This window comes from Eucyclogobius newberryi, unplaced genomic scaffold, assembly GCF_026437365.1.
Source record: "Eucyclogobius newberryi isolate DKJ021-1_F unplaced genomic scaffold, fEucNew1.0.hap1 SCAF_1, whole genome shotgun sequence".
Classification (NCBI taxonomy): domain Eukaryota; kingdom Metazoa; phylum Chordata; class Actinopteri; order Gobiiformes; family Gobiidae; genus Eucyclogobius; species Eucyclogobius newberryi.
This window is the reverse complement of record NW_027315723.1, coordinates 7,017,368-7,040,511: the sequence shown is the minus strand read 5'-3', so window position 1 is coordinate 7,040,511 and position 23,144 is coordinate 7,017,368. Positions and strand designations below refer to the sequence as shown.

The following is a 23,144-nucleotide window of genomic DNA, read 5'->3' as shown; positions in this document are numbered from 1 at the left end:
AATAAAAAAGTAATGTGGCTTTGAGTGTTCAAAAAGTGCCCTTAAAGTCATTATTTTTGCGAGAAGAGACGTAGGCTATTATTTAAATGCACTTGTGTTCCCCATTAGTTTACTAAAAGTGCGTTTTTAGCCTTGCTAAGGTTAGATTGATAAGTGTAGCACTCTGAATTGAGTTCTACTCATTATGGATGTGGAATGGTCGATATCGTTGATGAAGAGGAGTGACTTTCAGCTTAGTTTTATCACAGTAGCAGCAGTTGATATGCCTCCAAAACAATAGTTTTTGGCTAAATAAATAGTGAGTCTGATGTTATATGTGTCTTATGCGTGTTGCCTCATTAGCAAGTATTAGTATTAATTATGTATTAATAAAATACTTTTGTCAGAAAATGTATGTTTTCTGCTCTGCCCCAAACGTTGTGTGAACTTGAGTGGATCAACAGGAGGCGTATAAGAAAAGACAGATTCGAAAACTCAAACCTTGTCCATCCAGCTGCAGCTCAAAGGTAATATGTTTGAGTAAACATTGTTCAGCATTTGAAGCTTGCGTGCTAAATAAAATCATTTTTCACTTGCCCCCATCTGCCCATTTTTCTGTAGTTACTGTGATAATTTGATGAATCTGCTGCTTCACTTTATTCTGCATTCTTCAACACTGCACCAATTCCTTGGGCCTGAAAACTGCTTTGTCTGTGTAGAACTCAATGTCGGCAGCACTACGTTAACTAATATAATCAGATTACGTCAGATGGCAGCGCTTAGAAGGACTTCTGGAATAAGGAGTCATCTTACACTCCTCCACTGTTGCCTTGGTAACAGGAAAGTCTTCGTTCCACCTGGTCCTCGGCACGGTCATTCTTTAAAAAGTATGGCCATCAGTTTTGCTCTGGAAATTTACAAAAGGAGCAACCAAAAAAATGCAGGATGAGACAAGGGACCTGTTATTAAGTTGTTTTGAATCATTATTCTGGATAACGACTTTAAAATAAATGTTATTGTCCCGTAAGGAAATTTGTACTCCAAATCCCACTGGGGCATCTCCAGGAGCACTGGGACACATCTCTAGATTCTGTGCTACAGGCTTACAATGAACAAAGTATTAATATCGTTTACACATAAAAGCAATATATCTCTTTAAATGGGGACTAGAACAAAACAAAAAAAAGGCCATGGCTACAGAGCCACGGCGCGGTCAAATAGCCCAGCAGTTTCAGGAGCCGCGGCACAAAATAGCCTAGCAGTTTCGGCCGCGCGCCGCGGCTCTGTAGACACTCTCCCCCCAAAAAAAAGGATGTTCCTTAATGTTGCGAGTGCGCATGCGCGCGGCCGCGGGCTGAAGATGGCGGATGCTTCCTCCGTGTCGCGGCTCCAGGATTTACCTTCTGACCCGCTGCTGCACGTCCTGTCCTACCTCAGCTTCAGAGACCTGCTCAGGTACGAGTCTGCCTTGGGTCTTTACCTGGCTGACCATGAGACACACGAACCGAGCGGGTTTAACGGCTCCAAACACGGCTAAAGTGGGCTAGCGGCTAATGCTAAAAACACTGAGGCTACACGCTAAAAACAAGCTCTAAAATATCAGTTTTCACGGAATTAAAAAAACATAACGTGCAGTTTATGTCCCTCTGTCATATACAAAAAATATGTAAAACACGGTAAGAACATCTTTATTTATAAAATTATTCTTACCGACCCTTAAAAAGTTTAAACATAAACATTCTAAATTCAAGAATGGAGCAAAAGTGAAGTGTAACATGATGTGATTTAATTCAATGGAGAAAATACATGTGAGTGTGTGATGTCAGAGGAGTCCACAATAGTGTTTCTTTTTATCTACCCCACTACTTTTGTGTAGTCAAAATACAATTTTAAAGGAAAAAAAAACGTTCTAATAAGGTCTTAAGGGATATTGTAGGAAAAGATTCAGTTGTAGTCATCTGGACTCAGATATTTATCCTACGCTGGGTAGGGAGACCTCCTGATGAAAAAGTGTTATTGGTTTCACCAATCTCTTTGTTTTCTGCCCGGTGGGCCCTACCCAGAGTATGATAAATATCTGAGTTCCCGGTCTTGATTTGCATATTGAGAATGACTCTTGGATGAGAGTTGAAATTTATCGTTCAAAAAAAACAAAAAACAAAAAAAACAGTCCAGATGACTACAACTGAATCTTTTTCTACAATGGAACACTCCTAGACAAATGAGGGACTACGCCAACATCTTATGGGATATTTCAGAATTTTTATGATACATTTAACAGATAATTTGGAAAAAAGACTCAGAAAACAAAAGTAATGGGTACATTCTTTTTTTTAACATCATTTTCAAATGTACTGAAGTCAAAATAAGTACTGTGATTCAGTTTAGAGTCTAGTGGGCAAAACCAAAGGGATTCGCAAATCCTCAGTCTGGCCTTTGGGTTCAGCTGCACTTTGAGTCGTTCTAAAATCATTTTAAAATTCTGACTGTTCTAAATGTTTGTGTTTTTGTGGCGGCAGCTGCAGTCATGTGTGCAGACGTCTGAATGAACTGAGCAAACACAACCCTCTGTGGAAGAGGTTCTGCCACAGGCACTGGCTACTCAACGAGTGAGTAACGACACCATGCAAACGGGGGAGGAGGCTGTGGCTAAAGGCTATCGTCCTTTGGTCAGCAGACCCAAAAACCTCACCCTATCCCTAGGTCACACGCACATAATACAAAATATTCCACTACAAGATTAAAATGAAATAAATTGATAGAACAAATATACCCTGCCACTCAATTGTGGGACAGCAAGGAACCCAGTAGTATCATTCTTCATACTTCTACTAAGTCCGAACCTCATTTAACAACCTCCCTCATTTACAACAGATACTGTTATTACTATGCAGACAACACCGCCACCAATTACCCAACAGAACCCGTTTCTACAACTCTCCCTCTTTCTGTCCCTTTCCTTACGTTTCCCTTTTCTGTGTCCTACCACTGGTGATGGCCAAATGAAGCCTCATGAACCATTTGAGGCTTTAAGTCAATTGTATCATTAGAGTGGATGCCTTGCAAGATGTTTCATTTGCTCTACTATGTCATCTTGTGGTCAAAAAATGTAATGCATATAAAGTGTCAAACAAATTGAAAACATGTTTTATAGAGATAGACACACAAATACAATTATTAGGTCTACTTAAATGCAGATAAAGAATTTTTGAGCATGCGCAATCTGCCACATGCAGCATTGACACCATTACATCCATGTTGAGATCTGAGCAGGTATCAATCCCACATCTTTCCAAACACTTAACTACATGCCTGAACTGAGTTGTTTCAACACAGCTCAGTCAAATTGAAACTCTTTCCGAACCACCTCAACCAAACGGCACTTCAGAAAACATTGATGACGTCACTCGTTGGAAACGATACAAGCGGCACACGCTCTTGCCCGGAGAAAGCAAATTTCATCACCGGTGTTGCACAGCGAGTGTGTTAAATAGGCAATGCACCCCAAATAAAAATAATAATGAATCATATCAGTCATAAAACATGTTTTTGCTGTTTTTTGTTAAAGTGACAAAATAGCCTGGGAACACATCAGTGCAATATCAGAAGTTGAATTAGGCATAGAATGAGACTGAGTGAGTGAACCAACACTGTAAATGAAACAATGATCATCTGCACAAAGAGAGACCTCACTTTTCACCAGTCACATGTTTTTTAGCAAACCAAAGCGCGCCTCAAAGCAGATCTTCATCTGACATGCCCCCTTTTACTAGGTGCAAGCCTCAATGCCTCTGCTTCAGATCACTACCAGTCTCTCTCACCTCTTGTACTCTAAAACTCCCACTCCCTGTCTTCCCATGCACAATATAAATATTTATGTACATGCACCCGTTGATTGCAACAACAACAAAAAATGTTTTACTTTACTATTACTGTTTGCTAGTTACAGTTATTGATGTTGACCAGGCTTGTCACGATAACAAATTGTGAAAGAGAATATCTTGCAGCAGAAAATACTATGATAAACAATAATACTGGCTACTTTATGCCACTAACCCATAAACCCAGTGACCTATTTTTAAATGTACTGTTACTGTATCAAAAAAGTATGAGCTTATACAAATACAATAATAAATAGCACATTGAAACAATAGTGAGCCATCGAAAATACTTATTTAACCCTCTACAGCACAAATCTAACAGAAACCTCCCCACTATGGCAATATGTCGATATAGTATTTTTCTGAATGAGTGGGCTCGATATTTCATGTGTAGTTTCTGTTGTGCCGTTTTTTTTAGGTAGAAAGACAATCTGTTGATCAGTGGTTCTGAACCTGTAGGGTGGGGACTGTTAGGGGGCGCTGTATCAATTTATCTCACTTTTTATTGTGACAAGTCTGGCTAGTGCTACTCCCACTGCAAAACATGAGATTTAGAGTCTATATGACAGAACTAAAACATAGTGAATGCAATTATATTTCAGATTTGACTAAACATTATGCCTATTTGTCCTATTTTTAATAGAAACAAAGACTATCATGTACGAAATTTGTGATATATCTGAACTTGAACCTCAACCAAAACATTTACAGGTACATTTTAGCACATTTCTGATGAAGAGAGCCCATTCCATATTCAAGGCAATTCACAGTGCTCACACAACAGGAAAAAAATGCATTAAAATCACACTGACATGACTGAAATCACAAAACAGTTTAAGACCTAAAAGAGAAGAGTGCAAAGAAAATCCTTTCAGTCACAACAGTTTTTAGCTTAGATTTGAAAAGATTAACTGTCTGAATATTGTAGACAATGCAAATAAATATTGACATCTTCATTTGTGTCAGTATTGCCAGCCCCATAATATTAATATTATTTGTATATGAATATGAAAGACTGTACTAAGAAATCTGACCCTGAAATTTATTTTTTTAATGTATTTTTAATGTAATTCTGTGTAACTGCACAGGTCAGACCGTGCAGAGAGCGCCCTCTCCTGGTACGGTCTGTTTGTGCACACATACTCAGACCTGGGCCGATATGTGGAGTTTTACGCCACACTCAAACAAAACTGGGACCAGCTCAAAGAGTTCCTGCAGCAGAGATGTCCTCGCATCATCGCCTCCTTGAAAGGTAAAGAACGCCTGAAACAAAAACAAAGCAGTCCTCCTGACCTGGACCAGGCTCAGATCTGGTCCGCTGGAGGGTTAACACAGGATGAGTCCGATCACAGGACAGGATAAAGTCCTATTCATTCCAACTGATTTTCTCTAAAACGCCTGACTAAAATGAGCCCAATCAAACTGAAACTACTCCTAAACCTTGGGAGCACAAACTAATGTCTGGACTCTTTGTGAAGCTGAGACTTTAGTTTGTGCCTCTGTCTTATTTACACTATTTATATGTGAAGGAATTGACCAGGATCGCCCTGTGCAAAACGGAATATATTAAGAAAAATCTAAATTTAGGACATTTAAATCGCTGTGTATTTCATTTGTTACACACAGTGCCATAATAGTGTCGTAATGATATTGACGTTTCAAATAATTGATTTTGATAAACTAGATACGCGATACAGATACATACCATCATTATAAAATGAACACACTTGTTTTTTTAAGGCAGCAAAATAACAAAATAATAATATGGGTTAGGGTTAGGGTTAGGGCTGTGATCCAGCTCAAGATTATTCTAAAACTGTTCAGGAAAGGTCACATTTGTCCTATTTGTTTGTTTTAGTTTCAATATTTCTTCAAAGGAGTAAATGTTTTCAATACTAGTTTTAGTATCAATTAGTATCGTTTTTTTGATGTGTAAATAACATTATACAGTACAGGAGATGCGCCACCCTCACAAATGTTTACTGCATGATTAATAAACCTCCAATTAACGGCCATACTTCATCTGAAGCACAAAGTTTGACTTTGACTGAGCTCCGGGTCAAGAACAAACTTCTTGCTTCTTATAAGTATTAATTGGTCTTAATATTGTTGTTCTGTGACTGTCCTGCAGATGGCGCCACAGATTCAGAGCTGGATGCAGTGGAGTCTCAGATTGGACTCAACCTTCCAAATGACTATCGCTGCAGCTGCAGGATCCACAACGGACAGAAGCTGGTCATCCCAGGGTAAGACCGGGGACTGAACCGGGGACTGAACCGGGGACTGAACCGGGGACTGAACCGGGGACTGAACCGGGGACTGAACCGGGGACTGAACCGGGGACTGAACCGGGGACTGAACCGGGGACTGAACCGGGGACTGAACTCAGTCTCTGTTCCTTAGCCTGATGGGCAGCATGTCTCTATCAAACCACTATCGCTCTGAGGTGCTGCTGGACGTGGAGACGGCGGCCGGAGGGTTCCAGACTCGTCCTGGGATGAAGCTCTGTCTCCCCCTCACCTTCTGCTTCCACACTGGACTGAGCCAGTACATCGCCCTCGGGGAAGAGGAGGGGAGGGACACGGGGGAGCTGTTCTACCCATGTCCGGTGAGAAGAGAGCGTTCAAATATTGGCTGTGCCCGAATGTCCACACTATTCCCCCTTTACTGAATAAAGGAGTACGGGGCTGGGGAGACATTCGGACACAGTCACAGTCTGAAGCTGCTGTTTGTGGCTCTTGTGGATGTTGTTTTCTCTGTTCCTGTAGAACCAGAGAGCCTCGAACCCCTCGGCCATCGACATGTTCATCACAGGTCTGTAGTTCTTCTGTTCTTCTCTGCACTCATACCATATCATAATATTCTCAAACTCCAGTCATATTTTATGGCCCAGAAATGTCAACATTGGTGGAAATCAATATTGAATACGAAGATACTTAATTGATGTACTTATCTGTGTTCTTTTCATTCTGTATTCATATAGTTTTTCATATTTTCAAGTACCTCTCGCCGTCTTCCCTTAGAACTGCTTTCACTGTTATATCAAAAAATATCAAACTCAATTTTGATCCTAAGGAAATGTTTAATACCGATTTCGATACCACAATATTCTTAATTGTAATTAGTATTCTTTAGTATAATCCTTTGGTCTTATTTTAGTTCTGATATAGATCCAGGCCATTCTAAAACTGTTTAGAAAATGTACGGTTTTGTCAGATTTATGGGATTTTTCAGCATTGATACTTTGATACTAGTTTTTGCATCGATTTGTATCTGCGTAATTACTTTGTGACAACTCTAGTATTGTCTGACCTTTTTATTTCCTCTCTGTGGTGCCTTCACTGACTCATGTTAACCCCAGCTCTCCCTCAGGTTCCAGTTTCTCATCCTGGTTCACTTCGTACGTGCAGAACGTGGTGAGCGGAGAGTTCCCCATCATCAGAGACCAAATCTTCAGGTAAACGCTTTCCTGCCGAGCTCCCGACCAATCACAAACCTGGATTCTGATTTTCTTAATCTTATTTAATACATCTGTTTTAATCCTCACAATAACAAAAAATAGATTAAATGTTTGTGCTCTGTCAAAATGTGAACACACAAAAGTACAGAAATAAAAACATTGTAAAGGTGAAGTGACATATAATGTGATTTCAACAGAGAAACTGAGATTAATCTCAATATCACAACATGAAAAATGCAGGTGGTTTTGTGAAATAAAATCCAGTCAGATGTGTGTGATATCAGAGCCTGATTTAAACACATGATTGGTTTACAAAACAAATAGTTTTTCATTTTATTTACAGATATATTATACTTTTGTGACGCTCAAATATAATTCTTAAGATAAACAATACTTTTTCAAGTATTTATTATAGAAAACTAACTGACATGTCTACACTAGATTATCAAAATAGTTGCTTATTTGTTAAAGTTAAGATCATTGGCATTTGGATCTGATGTCGGCCATTGCAAAGGTGTTATGGTTTACTTCACTAAAGTACTTTGAACATCCTGATGACGACACATTTACACTTACGTTGTCAGTTTTCTTTTATCTGCTCTTTATAAGGCTGATTTTTTTTTGGTTTTGAATATCCGCAGAAACCAAGCAATCTTGTACACACTTAATTCACTCAAAATCACATTGTTGTTATGTCCTCTGCTGTGTGGTGGTCCTGGCCTCTGATTGACTGTCGTCTTCACAGATACGTCCACGAAAAAGGCTGCATGGCGATGACTGATGACATCACAGTGTCAGTGTCCACGTCTTTCCTCCCTGAACTGTCCTCAGTCCATCCTCCACACTATTTCTTCACTTACAGGATCAGGTAAAACCAAGTCTAAACTGGGTCTAAACTGGGTCTAAACTGGGTCTAAACTGGGTCTAAACTGGGTCTAAACTGGGTCTAAACTGGGTCTAAACTGGGTCTAAACTGGGTCTAAACAGGGACTGAACCAGATCAAAACCAGGTCTTCCTCTTCCTGCAGGATAGAGATGTCCTCTTGTGCTCCTGTGTCTGCGGCTTGTCAGCTGGACTCCAGATACTGGAAGATCACAACTTCAGACGGGAACGTGGAGGAGGTTCAGGGGCCAGGGGTTGTGGGTACGGAGCCTTTTTCACTGCTGTAAACTCATCCTTTCCCCTTCAACAGCAAACAGAAAGGCCACGGTCACATTCCCAAAAGTAGGGCTTCAAATTTTAACAGTTTCCTCAATTGTTGTTTTAATCAATTACTAACATGTTATAAAAGTAAATTAAATGGGCACTTGTACAGCCTCAAAACCAATGGCCTTTAAACATGATTTTATACAAAGTTGAATGAATAGCTCAAAATGCTATTTATGAACACAAGAATTAGATGTTTTCTGGTGTCTGTTGCAGGGGAGTTCCCGGTGATGACGCCCGGGAAAGTGCACGAGTACGCGTCCTGCACCACCTTCTCCACCCCCTCAGAGTACATGGAGGGACACTACACCTTCCACAGACTGGGTAAGACACTAGGTTTAGATCCGAGTTAGTCCTGGGTTAGGCTCCTTCTCGCAGAGTCTTTGTGTCTATTAGGGTTGCAATTGACAATTTTTAACCAATTAATCATTTTAGAAGTCAAACATTCATTCATTCATTTTCTACCGCTTGTTCTCGCGGGTGACTGGGCCTTAGGCGGGGTATACCCTGGACAGTGGCCAACACATACACATAGACATTACAGACAGCCATTCACTCCCACTTCATTCACTAGGGCCAATTTAGAGTCACCAATTTTGCCTAACACATGCATGTCTTTGGACGGTGGGAGGAAGCCAGAGAACCCACGGTAACACGGGGATCTCCTTCTTCGGAGGCAAGAGCGCTAACCGCCTTTGCCACCGTGCACCCAGAAGTCAAACAATTGTCAATAATCGTTGCAGCTCTAGTGTTTATATGTTTCTGTCCTCAGCAAACAAAGAGGAGGTGTTCCAGGTGGCCATCCCTCGCTTCCACATGGAGTGTCCCCCATTCAGAAGACCCCCCACCAAACAAGTATGTGTGTAACCTGATCAGTCGATTGTGTGTAACTGAGGAGGATACGGTTAAGGAACGCTTTATTTATGTTTTGGGTTGACGGGGGAAACCAGAGGAAACCCACCCAGACACGGAGAGAAACGTACAAACTCCTTACAGAAAGGCATCCAAAGGGATCCAAACCTGGAACCTTCTTGCCGTGATGTGAGAGTGCTAACCACCTCACCACCACCAAGAAGAGAGGCCGTTTCTTATGGCCTAATAATTTTGTTCAATCGGATCCTACAACATTTCCTGGATGTCTTGGTTTTCTAGAAAAGTAAACATTTTCACTGCTTCTTTTACAGTCTGAATGTTAACTTGAATTTAGGGCCTGAAATTCAGAACAAATATTTTTTTCTTCAGGGTAAAACAGTCACTATCTATCAATTAGTTCTGCTGGTGTTGTTTTTGGACAACCTGAACACGTTTGTCCCTCAGAAACAGTCTGGATCCCGGCGAGAGCAGGAGGAAGAAGAGGAGGAGGAGGAAGAGGAGGGTGTAGAAGATGTGAACGGATCGCCTCCTTCATGGTGGCACAACATTTAACAGAACAGGTTCATTATCATTTTACATAAACGATGTGTGTATCTCATGAGCTTAACACAGTCATGCTCACCGATGACACTTTTTTATTTATATCAGATTCAAACCTAAGCCAAGCCAATGCAGGATTATCCACTTATGACAGATGGTTGTAAATAAACACATTATCTGTAAATATTGCAGATCAAAACACATCTAAAGTGTATAAAACAAAAACTGATTTAATTGGAATAACTTGTCTCATCCACCAAATTTCTGGGCGTCATTGTCCATGAGAATTTGAATTGGAAAGCGCCCGTTGACTGCGCGACCAGAAATATTTATAAATCTCTTATTATTGTATTAAAAGTCTGTCAACACTAAATCTGCACTTGACTAGAGTCTGCTGTGGGCAAAATGCACCTGCAAAATGTTATGCCAAAGGGTTTGTTTGAACTGGGCAACTCTTTCTTAAGCCACTTCTGACTACAAGTAATCAAACTTAATATTCTATTATTATTTATATTTGTATATATCAAATGTGTATTTTTATGTATAAAATTCTGTTTTTTAGAACTACTATCCCTGAACTCTACATTTTACTACATTTTTAACGCATATTCATCAATATTATTACTGATTTGGATATTGTAATTTTCTTTTTAAATTATTTATACTTTTTGTTTCTCCTCAGTAATTTTCATGTTCTAAAATGTGCCTCATCAGGAGCTTTACCTGTGATTTAGAGGCTGTAAATTGTGGATCAATTATGACATGTGGCCAGTGACAGCACATCAAAACTGTCATTTTAAAACGGTTTTAAGGAAATGTTTGAACTTTTTTTTTTTAACCTTTTTTGAATGTTTTATTGTAAAAATAGTACAGGTCATGTCAATTTGATCTATTCAATTCGATACCAAGTTATGGGCTCAATACTGTATTTCGATCCTACAATTTAACACAAACTAAAAGTACTTTCTATTTGTTACCTCGTGATAAAGCTCAAGATCGTAGTAAAACTGTTCATTTGAATGCTATTTCTTATCTTATCTTAGTATCAATAATAAAGGAAGTATCTAGTTTCTATACTAATTTTAGTATTGAATAGTATCAGATTTTCAATACTGTTGACAGCATGCACAGCTATAATCCTTCTGTACATTTTATTTAGTTAGTTATATGGAAGAGGCTTTAATATGAGTCCATCAGATTTTTTTCCTGCACATATTTTGTATCGATTTAATCCTTTTTGTTACGTGTAAGATCAAATAACTCCGCTGTGGGAGGGCATCTGATACACAGGGATGGACTATCTGACCTTCCTTATTTTTTATTTTCCAGGAAAAGCTGTTTCAGTCGACGGTGGACGTTCTTGACTCCAGGACGCTGGTCTCACAGTTTGACTGATTCTCTCTCAAATCTGGAGCACAAAGATGAGAAATGCTGCGTTTTGCGTTGGACTAAGACAGAACTTATTATGTTCAAATGACCTTACAATGGTCAGGAAGGGGGCTGGACAATATTTATATTTTAACTCTTTGGGCAAACCTTCTGTATGTTACTGGGTTAAATCAACAATAATTTGGAATATTTAGAAGTTTTGTAACGAAATATGAAATTATTTAGAGAAACGGGAGCAGACACACTATGAAATGTGAATTTGTTTTGTATGTTTTTGAAGATAAATTACTATTATTCACCTCAGATCTGGTTATTTACTGTGGAGAGAAATTGTCCTAGAGCAAGACATTTAAAAGAACTGCACTTTTTTTAATGGGAAAGTAAACATTTATTTCACCGTTTACAAAAGGTCAAATGTACATGATTCCATTTAGTCCAGGTTTAGTCGTCCTCGTCATCCTCGTTGTCATCCTCCTCCACTATGAGTCGGGTTCTCCGTCTTCTGGGTCTGTGCACTCGGTCCTCCTGCTCGTGGTTTGGCTCTGGTCTGGGTTGTGGCTGGTCGTCGTCTTGCTCCTCGTCTCTGTAGTTACATTTTCCGCTGTGACGCCTGAAGCCGGACAGATAATCCGACCTGAACCCAAACCAAACAAGGTGAAACCAACAAACGCCAAAATTCACCTGTATCAATGTCTTTCACTTGGACGAAATAAACCCCTGACATAAAACTGTACCAAAGACACGGCTTATTGAGAAATGTGCACTGTCAATGGTCACATTCTGGTCACAAGGTATAGACTTAGTCCTGGTCCAGTCCTACGTCTAGTTCTTGGTTTGGTCCTGGTCCAAACCCAGTTAAGACCCACCTGAAGGAGCAAAAGAGGCAGCGGTAGCGTCCTGGTTTGTGGCTGAACCTGAAGTGTTCTTTGAGTTGGTAGGACATGAAGAAGGCCTGTCCACAGACGGAGCACTCGTAGGCTCGCGACAGCTCGTGGGAGCGCTCCAGGTGTTTCAGCGCAAAGCCTACGGGGCATGTTAAAAAAACATGTTAAAACAGCGAGGAAGCGGCTTATGGAAGTAACTGGTAATTGAATAACTTCTGCAGTTCATCTGACAAAGTGCTGGAATATTACCACTTATATTTCTTTTGGAATATAAAATGTTTAACTGGAAAATACTACACTTTTTACTAGGTGCATTGTTGATACACATGAGAAAAAAGGGGCGCCGAGTCAATTCTGACTTCATATGTAAAACTGTTAACTTTAAAGATCATGAAGTTCTCTTTCTTTCAATAAACAAAAATGATCAAACTCTGATATAACTATATTTAAACTTAGCACTGCTGAGGCGACAGTGACAGAACGCAGAATAAACTCTTGAGAAAGAGTTAAAGCATGAAATGAAGGTGTCAGATCAGTAAATATTATATGCATTCTTTGATAAAACCTGTTGAAGGAGCTCCTAGGACGAGTGGCACGACGTATTCTCCCTAAACACTTTGGTCCGATTGACATGATTCCACCTTCTTTTGCTCTGAGTCACCTGAATGACTGCGGGATGACACCGACATGTTTATGGAAGGTTATTATCAAATTGTAATGTCTGTAAATGTCAAACCAATTTATTCAGCAATGCCTTAAAATAATTACTACAGTACTTACTACATTTTGAAGGGAAAACCTGAAAAATAATTGGCAGTTTTTCCAGACATGGAAAATTGTCCTGGAAAAATATATTGTGTTCTCCTGTGTATCTCCTATCCTTTGCTTTTCAGGATTATTGGATATCAATTGAATATACATGGTTTCTGCTGTCATCGCAGTAGACAGACTTTTTGATTTTGAAAAGCCAAATGGAAGAAATTACACCCATTTGGTACAAAACCTTTTGTTGCTTGCTACACATGACCACGAGCTGAATAAACGGTACGACAGGAAGCTACTCTTATTCAGTACCAAATTGGGTGGTTTTCCATGATATTTCCTAAACTTGCAGCAGAAATGTTGAGAAATCATCATGTCTTGTGTTAGTAATGCTAAAGTTGTAATAGTAGCATTAATAGTATTAGTTTACCTCGTGTGCCCTTCTTGATCTTTGTCTTCCAGCCACAAAGCTCACACTCCACTCGGTTGCTATAGAAACGCAGGATCTTTGTCGCCTCCAGTTCCTGCGTCATCATCTCTGAGGTCACTTCCTCTTCCTCCTCGACTGGAGCCATCTCTACGGTGGGCTCTGATTGGTCGGCTTTGGTCGGCGGCGTGATGTCATACAGGTCGCGCGGTGAGTCGTGTTTCCGTACGACGTGATTGACGGCGATGGTGCGGAGTTTGTGCGACCAATCACAGAGCGAGCAGCGGTAAAGCCCAGAATCGAACCCCAGCAGCGAGGAGGAGCCGTCTGGGGAGAGGGCGGGGCCATCAGGAGAGGGGCTGAGGAGGAGGGGAGAAGCGTTAGAAACAAATCATTACAATAATTACAGCAATTGTATTTGAACTCTTAAAGGTGCCATAACATGCTTTTTTCACGTTTCGTAGTCTATCCTAAGTGTATAATTGATGATAATGGTTGTGCAACACCCTTAACATAATAGTTAAGAAATATCACCCAGACCTTGGACCCCCTCACCAACCAGGTGGAGAGGGGGGAGGGGGGATGGTGACGCGTGCCTGCCCTTATGACGCGGTCTTGCACCCACCGCCCGTCAGTTTAGAGATTCGCGGAAAGGAGATAGTCTGTAATATAGCTAAAAACTGCGGGAATCAATCAAAAAAACACTCTGGGTACATATATGAAGCACAAATAGCAGGTTAAAAAGGTTAAAAGCTCTGAAAAGTCGATTTTGCATGTTGTGGGACCTTTAATAGTTCTAAAAATCAGTGTGAAATACTTTAAATACCTAAAGGCGTTTAAAAGAGAATTGTATATGGCCTGTATTTTTACTCAAACAAAAAGTAGTACTTGGGGTGCACGGTGGCAGAGCGGTTAGCACTCTCGCCTGTTTGTCTGTGTGTCTATGTCTATGAGTTGGCCACTGTCCAGGGTGAACCCCGCCTAAGGCCCAAAGTCATTGGGATAGGCTCCAGTCACCCACGATCCCCAATGGGAAAAGCGGTAGTACTTCTTTAATCATTGGTCAGGAAGTTGAGGACTGTTGTGCATGTTTGATGATAGTTACCTCTTCCTCTTGAGAGAGGTCTTTATTTTGTCCTCAGTCTTGAGCTTTCCATCGCTTTTAGATTCCTCCTCCTCTCCTCTGTCGTCTCCTCTCCCCTCTGTATCTGTTGACGTCTTCTCCCGTCTCTCTCCCTTCCCCAAGTCCTGGTTCAGTTCTGGCTTAGTCTCTTTCTCTTGGTTCAGTTCTGGCTTAGTCTCTTTCTCTTGGTTCAGTTCTGGCTTAGTCTCTTTCTCCTGGTTCAGTTCTGGCTTAGTCTCTTTCTCCTGGTTCAGTTCTGGCTTAGTCTCTTTCTCCTGGTTCAGTTCTGGCTTAGTCTCTTTCCCCTGGTTCAGTTCTGGCTTAGTCTCTTTCTCCTGGTTCAGTTCTGGCTTAGATCCTTGCCCTCGGTCTTTCAGCTGGTCTGTGTCGGAGCAGTGCGTCCGGAGCACATGCTGCCAAACCTGGGAGAAAAACATCAATCTCAACATCTATAAGAATAGAATCTTAACACTACAGGGGTACAGGAGGAAGGGAGGGCATCTGACACACAGGATGTGTGATGTACCTGGGTGAAGTCTTTGTGAGTGAAGAAGCAGATGTTGCAGTGGAAGAGTTTCCCAGAGGCCTGGTAGAGAAAGGCCATGCCCAGGCGTCCAGCAGGGGCGCTGTCGAGCAGGGTAGGGTGCACTGTGGCCAGGTGCGACAGGTGGTGGGCGTGGCTTCTGCAGAAGGCTCCACATTTGTGGCACTGCGTGTGCGAGACTCCGCCTATCAACTCGCCTTTGGATGACATCACGCCTGAGGAAACAAGCAGGATCACTTTAACGTTACAACAACACTTTGGTTTAAACATAAAGTCACATGGTTTCAGATGGAGCAGGGAGATGAATGAACTGGGACATTCACTGTCTTGTGATCCACAATGAACAAATGATTTGTTCTTCTAAACTCGACTCACTCTGTCATGTCCAATACACACAATGTGCACAATAGTGTATTGGTTGTGCAGCCCAAGAGGGCACTCCCACCTAGGGGGCTGCCACAGTGAGCACCAGTAGGATTTTTTTCTGAAGCAGAACGCTCATAACCACTTTAACTCATCCAATCCTGAAAGCCTGAAAGGTCTGTACCCTGAAAGAGGAACAGAGGTTCAAAGGTCAGACAGTGCTGTTTTAGTCTGATTCCAAGATTAGTTCTCTAGGTCATTATTATGTTCTTGACGCTTGAATGTGGCAAACATACACTGTCCAAAAACATAGCCACAGAAAAAAAGGGTCACACAATCTAATATTTGGTAGGACCACCTTTAGCTTCGATTACAGCACAGTCGCTGTGGCAATAAGCGTCTGCAGTGTCAAAAGAGCCAATTCCATCCAGTGTTGCATAAAATCTTCTCCAAGATCTTGTAAAGCTTGACCACTGCACAAAGCCTTCTCCAGACTCCCACTGGGGTTCGATTGTAGTAGATTTGTTTCTGCTTCTCCTTAGATGTGATGTTTCTCAAACACCCTGACATCTTTTCCATGACCACGGGATTTGTCTTTCCACATGGTCGTTTCAGAAATGAGAAGCCACTCACTGCATCAGCTGGGTTTGAATACTGTGTTGCAGCAGAGAGATCATCACCTGCAGCAGTTATCCAGTTGGAGGAGAGGACCTACCGGATTTTCTAGGCAGTGTATGACGCTTATTCATGCACTTATAACTTGCTGCCCTCACTTCCTGGTCTGTTAGCGCAACTAGGCTCTGAGCCCACTTTGCTGTCTCCCCTCCACTCTACTGTCCAGTTGGCAGCAAACAGGGGTTACGTTTAGTCCTGTGCGCATGGGTCTTCACACTAACTTTAAAAGCTGAAACAAAACTACTGAGAAACGGGTCCAAAACTAGACTAAATTAGTCTTGTGCAGAGAGTTCCAGTCTGTTCCAGAGTCTGATGCATTATTTTGAATCACAGTCGATACATGAAGGTGACTGGTCCTCCACAGTGAAGAGATCTCCAGACACTTCTGAAGAAAGTAGTGACCTGCTCCCTACACCACCAGAACCAATGTACCAGTTCATGGAGAAAAGCCTTCACCTTTACGCGCTTCTGCTGAGGCGGCTTGTAGTGCTGGCCTCCTCTGCTCCTCATTTCTCTGCACCTTATTCTTCTGCTCCTCGTTCCACTTCGCCTCCTCGTTCCACTTTGGCTCCTCGTTCCACTTTGGCTCCTCGTTCCACTTCGCCTCCTCGTTCCACTTCTGCTCCTCGTTCCTCTTCTGCTCCTCGTTCCTCTGGTCCTCGTTCCTCTTCAGCTCAACGTTCCTCTTCTGCTCAACGCTCCTCTTCTGCTCAACGCTCCTCTTCTGCTCAACGCTCCTCTTCTGCTCGACGTTCCTCTTCTGCTCGATGTTCCTCTTCTGCTCCTCACCCCTCTTCTGCTCCTCACCCCTCTTCTGCTCCTCACCCCTCTTCTGCTCCTCACCCCTCTTCTGCTCCTCACCCCTCTTCTGCTCCTCACCCCTCTTCTGCTCCTCACTCCTCTTCTGCTCCTCACTCCTCTTCTGCTCCTCACCCCTCTTCTGCTCCTCGCTCCTCTTCTGCTCCTCGCTCCTCTTCTGCTCCTTTCTTCTCTGCTCCTCTGGGCCCCACCACCAGGCCTCCTCCTTGGCTCTCCTCTCCTGCAGCTCTTTGTACACATCTGGATGTTTCCTCAGATGCACGTTGAGTTTAGTTGTGTTCCCGTTGTGCCAAAAGCGGTCACTGCACATGGAGCACTTGGATTCGTTTTTGTCCACAAGCAAAAAAAAAAGTCCAGACGAGACGGCGGCGTCCGATCCGGCTCCTGCCTGAGAAACACCAAACACAAACGTCTAATCAGCTGAGCACGCGGCTGCTGGACGTGTTGCTTTTGTCGTACCTCCTCGTGGAGCAGACGGTCGCCTCTGCACCTTCTTATGCTCTGCTCTCCACTCCTCCAGTCTCCTCCTCCTCTCCTCGTCTTCTCTGTATCTCCTTACCTCCTCCCTCCTCTCCGCCGCTCTTCTCTCATTCCATCGCTTCTACTCCTCGCCTCTCTTTCTCAGCTCATCCAGTCTCCTCCTCCCCTCTGCCCATCTCTCCGCCTCACTCCTCTGCTCCTCTGTACTCACCTCGGCTCTGACTCTCTTTCCCTCCTCTGCTCTCGCTCTCTTCTTCTCGTCGGCTTTCACCTTCCTCTCCTCCTCCGCTCTGACTCTCTTCTCCTCCTTCCACTTAGCTGCTCTTCCCTCATTCCATTTCCTCTTCTCCTCAGCTCTCTGCCTAAGCTCATCCAGTCTTCTCCTCCCCTCTGACCATCTATCTTCGTCTCTCCTCTCGTCTTCCTCAGTTTTCCTAATCTCCTCTTCCCTAGTTATCCCCCTCTTTAATCTCCTGCCCTGCTCTTTGTCTTCCCTCCTCCTCCTCCTCTTGTCTCTGCTCTGCTGTTTTCTTCTCCTCCTCCTCCCTCTGCTCCTCCACTCTCCTCTCCTGCTCTCACTCTCTTCTCCTCCTCCTTCCACTTGGCTGCTCTCCTCTGGTTCCACCTCCTCTCCTCGGCCCTGAAGCCAGTCTCCTCCTCCTGGCTGCTCCCCCTTAGCTCCTTGTACACCTCTGGATGTAGACTCAGGTGTTTGTGGAGCGTTGTGGTGTTTTTGTAGTGATAGATGCGGCTCTGACACATGCAGCACTCAAAGAGCTTTTTGTCCACACATCTGAAGAAGCTCAGAAGCTTTTTGCGCCTGAGCATCCTCCTGTCTCGGGGAGGGACGGAGAGAGAGCTACAGAAAATATGAAATGAACAAGCCAATAATATAAATAAGTGAAAGAATGTGTGACAAGGAGGTCAATGTGCTACATGGATGAGAAGGCATGTCACAATAACACATTTTACAGTGTGAAATCATTTTTTTTTAATATACAGTCTATTGACATTTTGATTTAATAATGACAATGTTATAAAGGACCTTTTCATATGTGGTTTAGCATCCTTTTAGTCAAGATTACAACGACCAAAATGACTATTATAGCTAATATTAGACACAATTAATCATTGCAAACCAATGAATCATCGATATGTTGAGTATTCAGCTCAAAACTTCCAGTAAAACTGAGGAAATTTGAAAAAGTTGCCCACTAGTACAAAGAAAAGGCATTATTTATTTATTCATTTTTTAAATAAAATGATAGACGAGATATTTGTTTAGTAGTTATAACAACCTGTCCAACCACAGACATAAGAGATAACTGCATTAATGCATATGCATTAACATATTCATAATTTCCCAATAAAAACAACTAGTAAAACAACAAGTATTAAACAACACGAGTAAACGTAACCAAAGAGTCAGATACAAACAAGAACAGACAAAAGATTTTCAACCATACAAATAAGGATAGGATACAACAATCAATATAATGATATTGAAATTCATTTTCCTATTCTTGATTTTTGTATGTTCCGATTGTGTTTTGTTCCAATCCGATTATTCACGCCTGAATAAATTAAGACGACACACTACAGGTCCTTTTCTTTTCACCAGTTTATATTTTGTCAAGTCTGTTCAGCAGCTGCATTCTCTCAGTTGCAGAGCTCTGTGTTGACAACAGAAGCTAATAAGCTAACTCCGAATAAAGCCTGTTTTTAATGCCTTTTACTCACCTGGTCCCGCTTGTCTTTGGAATTCACTTCCAGAAAACCTCCGAACGTGAGAATGGGCCTCAATACTTCAAGTTTTATGGTTTAAATCCTTTTTTTATGGAAGAACTTGAGCGAAATTTAGCTTACAGTTGGTTAGCTTCCCCGTTCCACCAATCACAGCTCGAGCCCAGAGGAAACGCAGGTCACTGTTTTCACAAAAATGTATACAACGATATGCCTAAAAGTACAAATATTTACTTTTTAAAATAGATTATTCCAAAAAAATAGTTCATAGCAATTTAAAAATCAATACTATTTTCCCATTTTACATTGAATATATATTTTTATTTTTACATCGAATCTAGTGAAATATTCGATTACATTTTTTTAAAATTCGGTGTAAAAAAAAAAATGTAATAAGAACACAAAATAAGCTTCATACCGATAATATATTACATCCACGCTTCATACACACGTGATCATCTAAGCAAGTCCTGTGTTTGTGAATTATGTTCTTTATCATTTTTTTTTGTCATTCATCTCCCTCTGGCGGTCAAATAGGCTCACTGCTTATGGAGTTTAGTTCTGACATTCTGCAGCGGTGTGTCCAGGTACAGAAGGAGGACAGAAGGGGGCAGAGGGACAGAAGGAAGGCAGAGGGACAGAAGGAGGACTGCGGGACAAGAAGGAGGGCAGAGGGACAAAAGGACAGAAGGAGGGCAGAGGGACAGAAGGAGAAAGACAGAAGGAGAAGGACAGAAGGAGGACAGAGAAACAGATGGACTGAAGGAGGAGGCTGCAGGTTTGGGATAAAAAAAAAAACGTCGGAGAGTGACATGATGTGCTTCAAAACAGGTTAGATTTACAATTTAACGTGATTTACATCAGCTCTACCGTTTTAAAAATGTACAAACAGCAACACAGTTCGAGACAAGAGCGAGGTTTATTTGGTGCTCGTTATGTTAAATCCAACAAACTAACTCTAACTTTAACCTGAGAGTGTGTTTGGAGCCTGAAAGTCAGTGCGTTTGTGTTGAATTTAGTGTCATCTTTGCAGAAAAAAACTCAAAAATAACTGCCACGTGCTGCTTTAGCACCTAAAACCATCCATGTTGTGCAAATGATACTTAACCGTCTAGTTTTTGTAGTTATCATAATCGTATATTATACTACTAAAGGCTAAGTATAGATGTAATTCGTAAAGTAAACGTAAACATCTGGTGTATGATAATGTATTATGAATGTGATAAATGTAGACCCCAAAAAAATCTGAATTTATTTTAATATAAGATGCAAACGCAAATGTTACGATTTTGTTATCAATTTGTATCACTTAACCGAAACATTTAACTAATAATACAGTAAAAAAGTATAGTTTCATCACTCTTTAACAGTAGTAAAATGATTATTACTAGTAGTTGTTTAGATGTAGTTGTAGTATTCTTGCATTTGTACTTGTTGTGGTCTTGTTAGACTTGATGTTAACAACATAAGTGTGGCTCTTGTGGTTTGGACCTGTCTGGACTTGACTCCTGCTCTCAGACTTTATTTATGTTGTAGTACTAGTACTAGTAGTAGTAGTAGTGGTGGTAGAAGTAGTAGTAGTGGTGGTAGTAGTAGTGGTGGTAGAAGTAGTAATAGTAGTGGTAGTAGTAGCAGTGGTAGTAGTAGTAGTGGTAGTGGTGGTAGAAGTAGTGGTAGTGGTGGTAGAAGTAGTGGTAGTGGTGGTAGAAGTAGTAGTAGTGGTGGTAGAAGTAGTAGTAGTGGTGGTAGAAGTAGTAGTAGTGGTGGTAGAAGTAGTGGTAGTGGTGGTAGAAGTAGTAGTAGTGGTGGTAGAAGTAGTAGTAGTGGTGGTAGAAGTAGTAGTAGTGGTGGTAGAAGTAGTGGTGGTAGAAGTAGTGGTAGTAGTAGTAGTGGTAGTGGTGGTAGAAGTGGTAGTGTTGGTAGAAGTAGTGGTAGTGGTGGTAGAAGTAGTAGTAGTGGTGGTAGAAGTAGTGGTAGTGGTGGTAGAAGTAGTAGTAGTGGTGGTAGAAGTAGTAGTAGTGGTGGTAGAAGTAGTGGTAGTAGTAGTAGTGGTAGTGGTGGTAAAAGTAGTGGTAGTGGTGGTAGAAGTAGTGGTAGTGGTGGTAGAAGTAGTAGTAGTGGTGGTAGAAGTAGTGGTAGTGGTGGTAGAAGTAGTGGTAGTGGTGGTAGAAGTAGTGGTAGTGGTGGTAGAAGTAGTAGTAGTGGTGGTAGAAGTAGTAGTAGTGGTGGTAGAAGTAGTAGTAGTGGTGGTAGAAGTAGTAGTAGTGGTGGTAGAAGTAGTGGTAGTAGTAGTAGTGGTAGTGGTGTTAGAAGTAGTGGTAGTGGTGGTAGAAGTAGTGGTAGTGGTGGTAGAAGTAGTAGTAGTGGTGGTAGAAGTAGTGGTAGTGGTGGTAGAAGTAGTAGTAGTGGTGGTAGAAGTATTGGTAGTGGTGGTAGAAGTAGTAGTAGTGGTGGTAGAAGTAGTAGTAGTGGTGGTAGAAGTAGTGGTGGTAGAAGTAGTGGTAGTAGGTAACAGTTTTTTTTTTGGGTGCAAAAAGTCCTGCAAGATCTGGTGACTGTGATGTTACATCGTTCTCTAGATACTTTAGAACTAAAAGGTTTAGAGTCAAATAAGTACATGACTGTGTGTATAGATACTTACTATTACTTTTTGAGTCTGTCAATTAGCTGTTAATAGGATACTTGTGTCAGCAGCATTGAGTAGTTTCCTCCCACTGTCCAAAGACATGTGTTAGGTCCAAATTGGAAACTCTAAATTGGCCCTATGGACAGGTTGCATCTGGTTCGCCCAATGCTATGTCCATTAAATAAAAAAAATAAAATAAATATTGTAATAATTTCTGAAGCAATACATTACAAAATGTGTTTTCTTGCTATGTATATAAAATGTCACAATTGTTGTTCTTGCGATATTGCAAAGAAATATTGAGATAATAGTTTATAGACAATATCTCCCACCCTTAAGTAGTAGTAGTAGTAGTAGTAGTAGTAGTAGTAGTAGTAGTAGTAGTAGTAGTAGTAGTAGTAGTAGTAGTAGTAGTAGTAGTAGTAGTAGTAGTAGTAGTAGTAGTAGTAGTAGTAGTAGTAGTAGTAGTAGTAGTAGTAGTAGTAGTAGTAGTAGTAGTAGTAGTAGTAGTAGTAGTAGTAGTAGTAGTAGTATTCGAGCAGAGCAGAGGCTGCAGAGAGCAGGTATGTGGAGTGTTTCTGGGTCAAGTTCAGACAGGTCCAGACCTGTGTCTCACATGTTTGTGCTGCACATTTGACTGTTTACATCACTCCTGGACTCTTAACACCGGCTCTGGTGTAAACAGTCCTGCTGAAGTCCAGCTGTAGCTCCAGTGCAATCCTGGTTTAGTCCTGGTTTAGTGCTGGTTTAGTACTGGTTTAGTCCTGGTTTAGTTCTGGTTTAGTCCTGGTTTAGTGCTGGTTTAGTACTGGTTTAGTGCTGGTTTAGTACTGGTTTAGTCCTGTTTTAGTACTGGTTTAGTCCTGGTTTAGTCCTGGTGTGGTGTATGGAGCCACAAGGACAACAAAATAAGACTCCTTTAATTCACATGAGGGAAGGAGGCTGGGGCTTTTGCTGAATAGACCCTTATTTTAGTCCTGGTTTATTCTATGGTTTTGCCCAGTTTTAGCTCCTGGTCTAGCACTAGTTCAGTCCTGGTTTAGACTTAAGTTAGGCCTGGTTTAGACCTGGTTCAGTCCTGGTCTAGTTATGATCTCGCCCTGATTCACACTTGTAGTCCGTTAATTGCTGCACTTTAATCCCGGAATCTCAATATGAATCCATGGAATAATTCCTGTTTTTTCCTTGTTTAATCCTGGTCTAATTTTGATTTACCCCTGGTCCTGTCCTGGTCCTGGTCCTGGTAGGCATGACACGATTTCAAATTATAGTGTAATGATTATTCTGAGAATAAACATTGTGATCTGTGTACACGGGGCAAACTGTTTTTAATGACAATGGCTATAAACCTTTTCTGAATGTGATTCTG

General features: G+C 41.5%; 2 protein-coding genes and 1 long non-coding RNA gene across 4 annotated transcripts; 1 reads left to right on the top strand and 2 right to left on the bottom strand.

The window, feature by feature from the left end:
• The first annotated feature begins 1,311 nt into the window (after nucleotides 1–1,311).
• fbxo3 (F-box protein 3) lies at nucleotides 1,312–11,632 on the top strand. 2 transcript variants are annotated; one of them, XM_072451313.1, is made up of 13 exons: nucleotides 1,312–1,434; nucleotides 2,499–2,588; nucleotides 4,949–5,112; nucleotides 5,992–6,106; nucleotides 6,264–6,468; nucleotides 6,629–6,674; nucleotides 7,233–7,317; nucleotides 8,066–8,188; nucleotides 8,349–8,464; nucleotides 8,744–8,851; nucleotides 9,300–9,382; nucleotides 9,845–9,960; nucleotides 11,270–11,632. In XM_072451313.1, exons 1-12 carry the CDS (start codon nucleotides 1,340–1,342, stop codon nucleotides 9,950–9,952), a joined length of 1,338 nt encoding a protein of 445 aa, XP_072307414.1. In that variant the 5' UTR covers nucleotides 1,312–1,339; the 3' UTR covers nucleotides 9,953–9,960; nucleotides 11,270–11,632. The 2 variants fall into 2 exon arrangements, 1 of the variants encoding a protein (XP_072307414.1); XR_011927754.1 differs by lacking the exon at nucleotides 11,270–11,632 and having other exon boundaries at nucleotides 8,715–8,851; nucleotides 9,845–9,870.
• A 121-nt stretch (nucleotides 11,633–11,753) lies between these two features.
• On the bottom strand, nucleotides 11,754–16,790 carry LOC140364806 (uncharacterized). The gene is made up of 6 exons (XM_072451217.1): nucleotides 16,564–16,790; nucleotides 15,052–15,284; nucleotides 14,508–14,947; nucleotides 13,406–13,761; nucleotides 12,196–12,352; nucleotides 11,754–11,963 (listed from the first exon to the last, which is right to left on the bottom strand). Exons 2-6 carry the CDS (start codon nucleotides 15,277–15,279, stop codon nucleotides 11,771–11,773), a joined length of 1,374 nt encoding a protein of 457 aa, XP_072307318.1. The 5' UTR covers nucleotides 15,280–15,284; nucleotides 16,564–16,790; the 3' UTR covers nucleotides 11,754–11,770.
• A 307-nt stretch (nucleotides 16,791–17,097) lies between these two features.
• LOC140364755 (uncharacterized) lies at nucleotides 17,098–18,363 on the bottom strand. Its single transcript, XR_011927733.1, has 2 exons — nucleotides 17,386–18,363; nucleotides 17,098–17,314 (listed from the first exon to the last, which is right to left on the bottom strand). It is a non-coding gene; the product is annotated as an uncharacterized lncRNA (long non-coding RNA).
• Nucleotides 18,364–23,144: the final 4,781 nt, after the last annotated feature.

Coding starts and splice junctions, on each gene's coding strand:
- fbxo3 (XM_072451313.1), top strand. CDS start 1,340: ATGGCGGATGCTTCCTCCGTGTCGCGGCTCCAGGATTTACCTTCTGAC. Junction 6,469..6,628: donor AGCTGTTCTACCCATGTCCG/GTGAGAAGAGAG, acceptor CTGTTCCTGTAG/AACCAGAGAGCCTCGAACCC. Junction 8,852..9,299: donor CTACACCTTCCACAGACTGG/GTAAGACACTAG, acceptor TTCTGTCCTCAG/CAAACAAAGAGGAGGTGTTC.
- LOC140364806 (XM_072451217.1), bottom strand. CDS start 15,279: ATGTCATCCAAAGGCGAGTTGATAGGCGGAGTCTCGCACACGCAGTGC. Junction 13,762..14,507: donor ACCTCTCTCAAGAGGAAGAG/GTAACTATCATC, acceptor CCTCCTCCTCAG/CCCCTCTCCTGATGGCCCCG. Junction 12,353..13,405: donor GATCAAGAAGGGCACACGAG/GTAAACTAATAC, acceptor CATGCCCCGTAG/GCTTTGCGCTGAAACACCTG.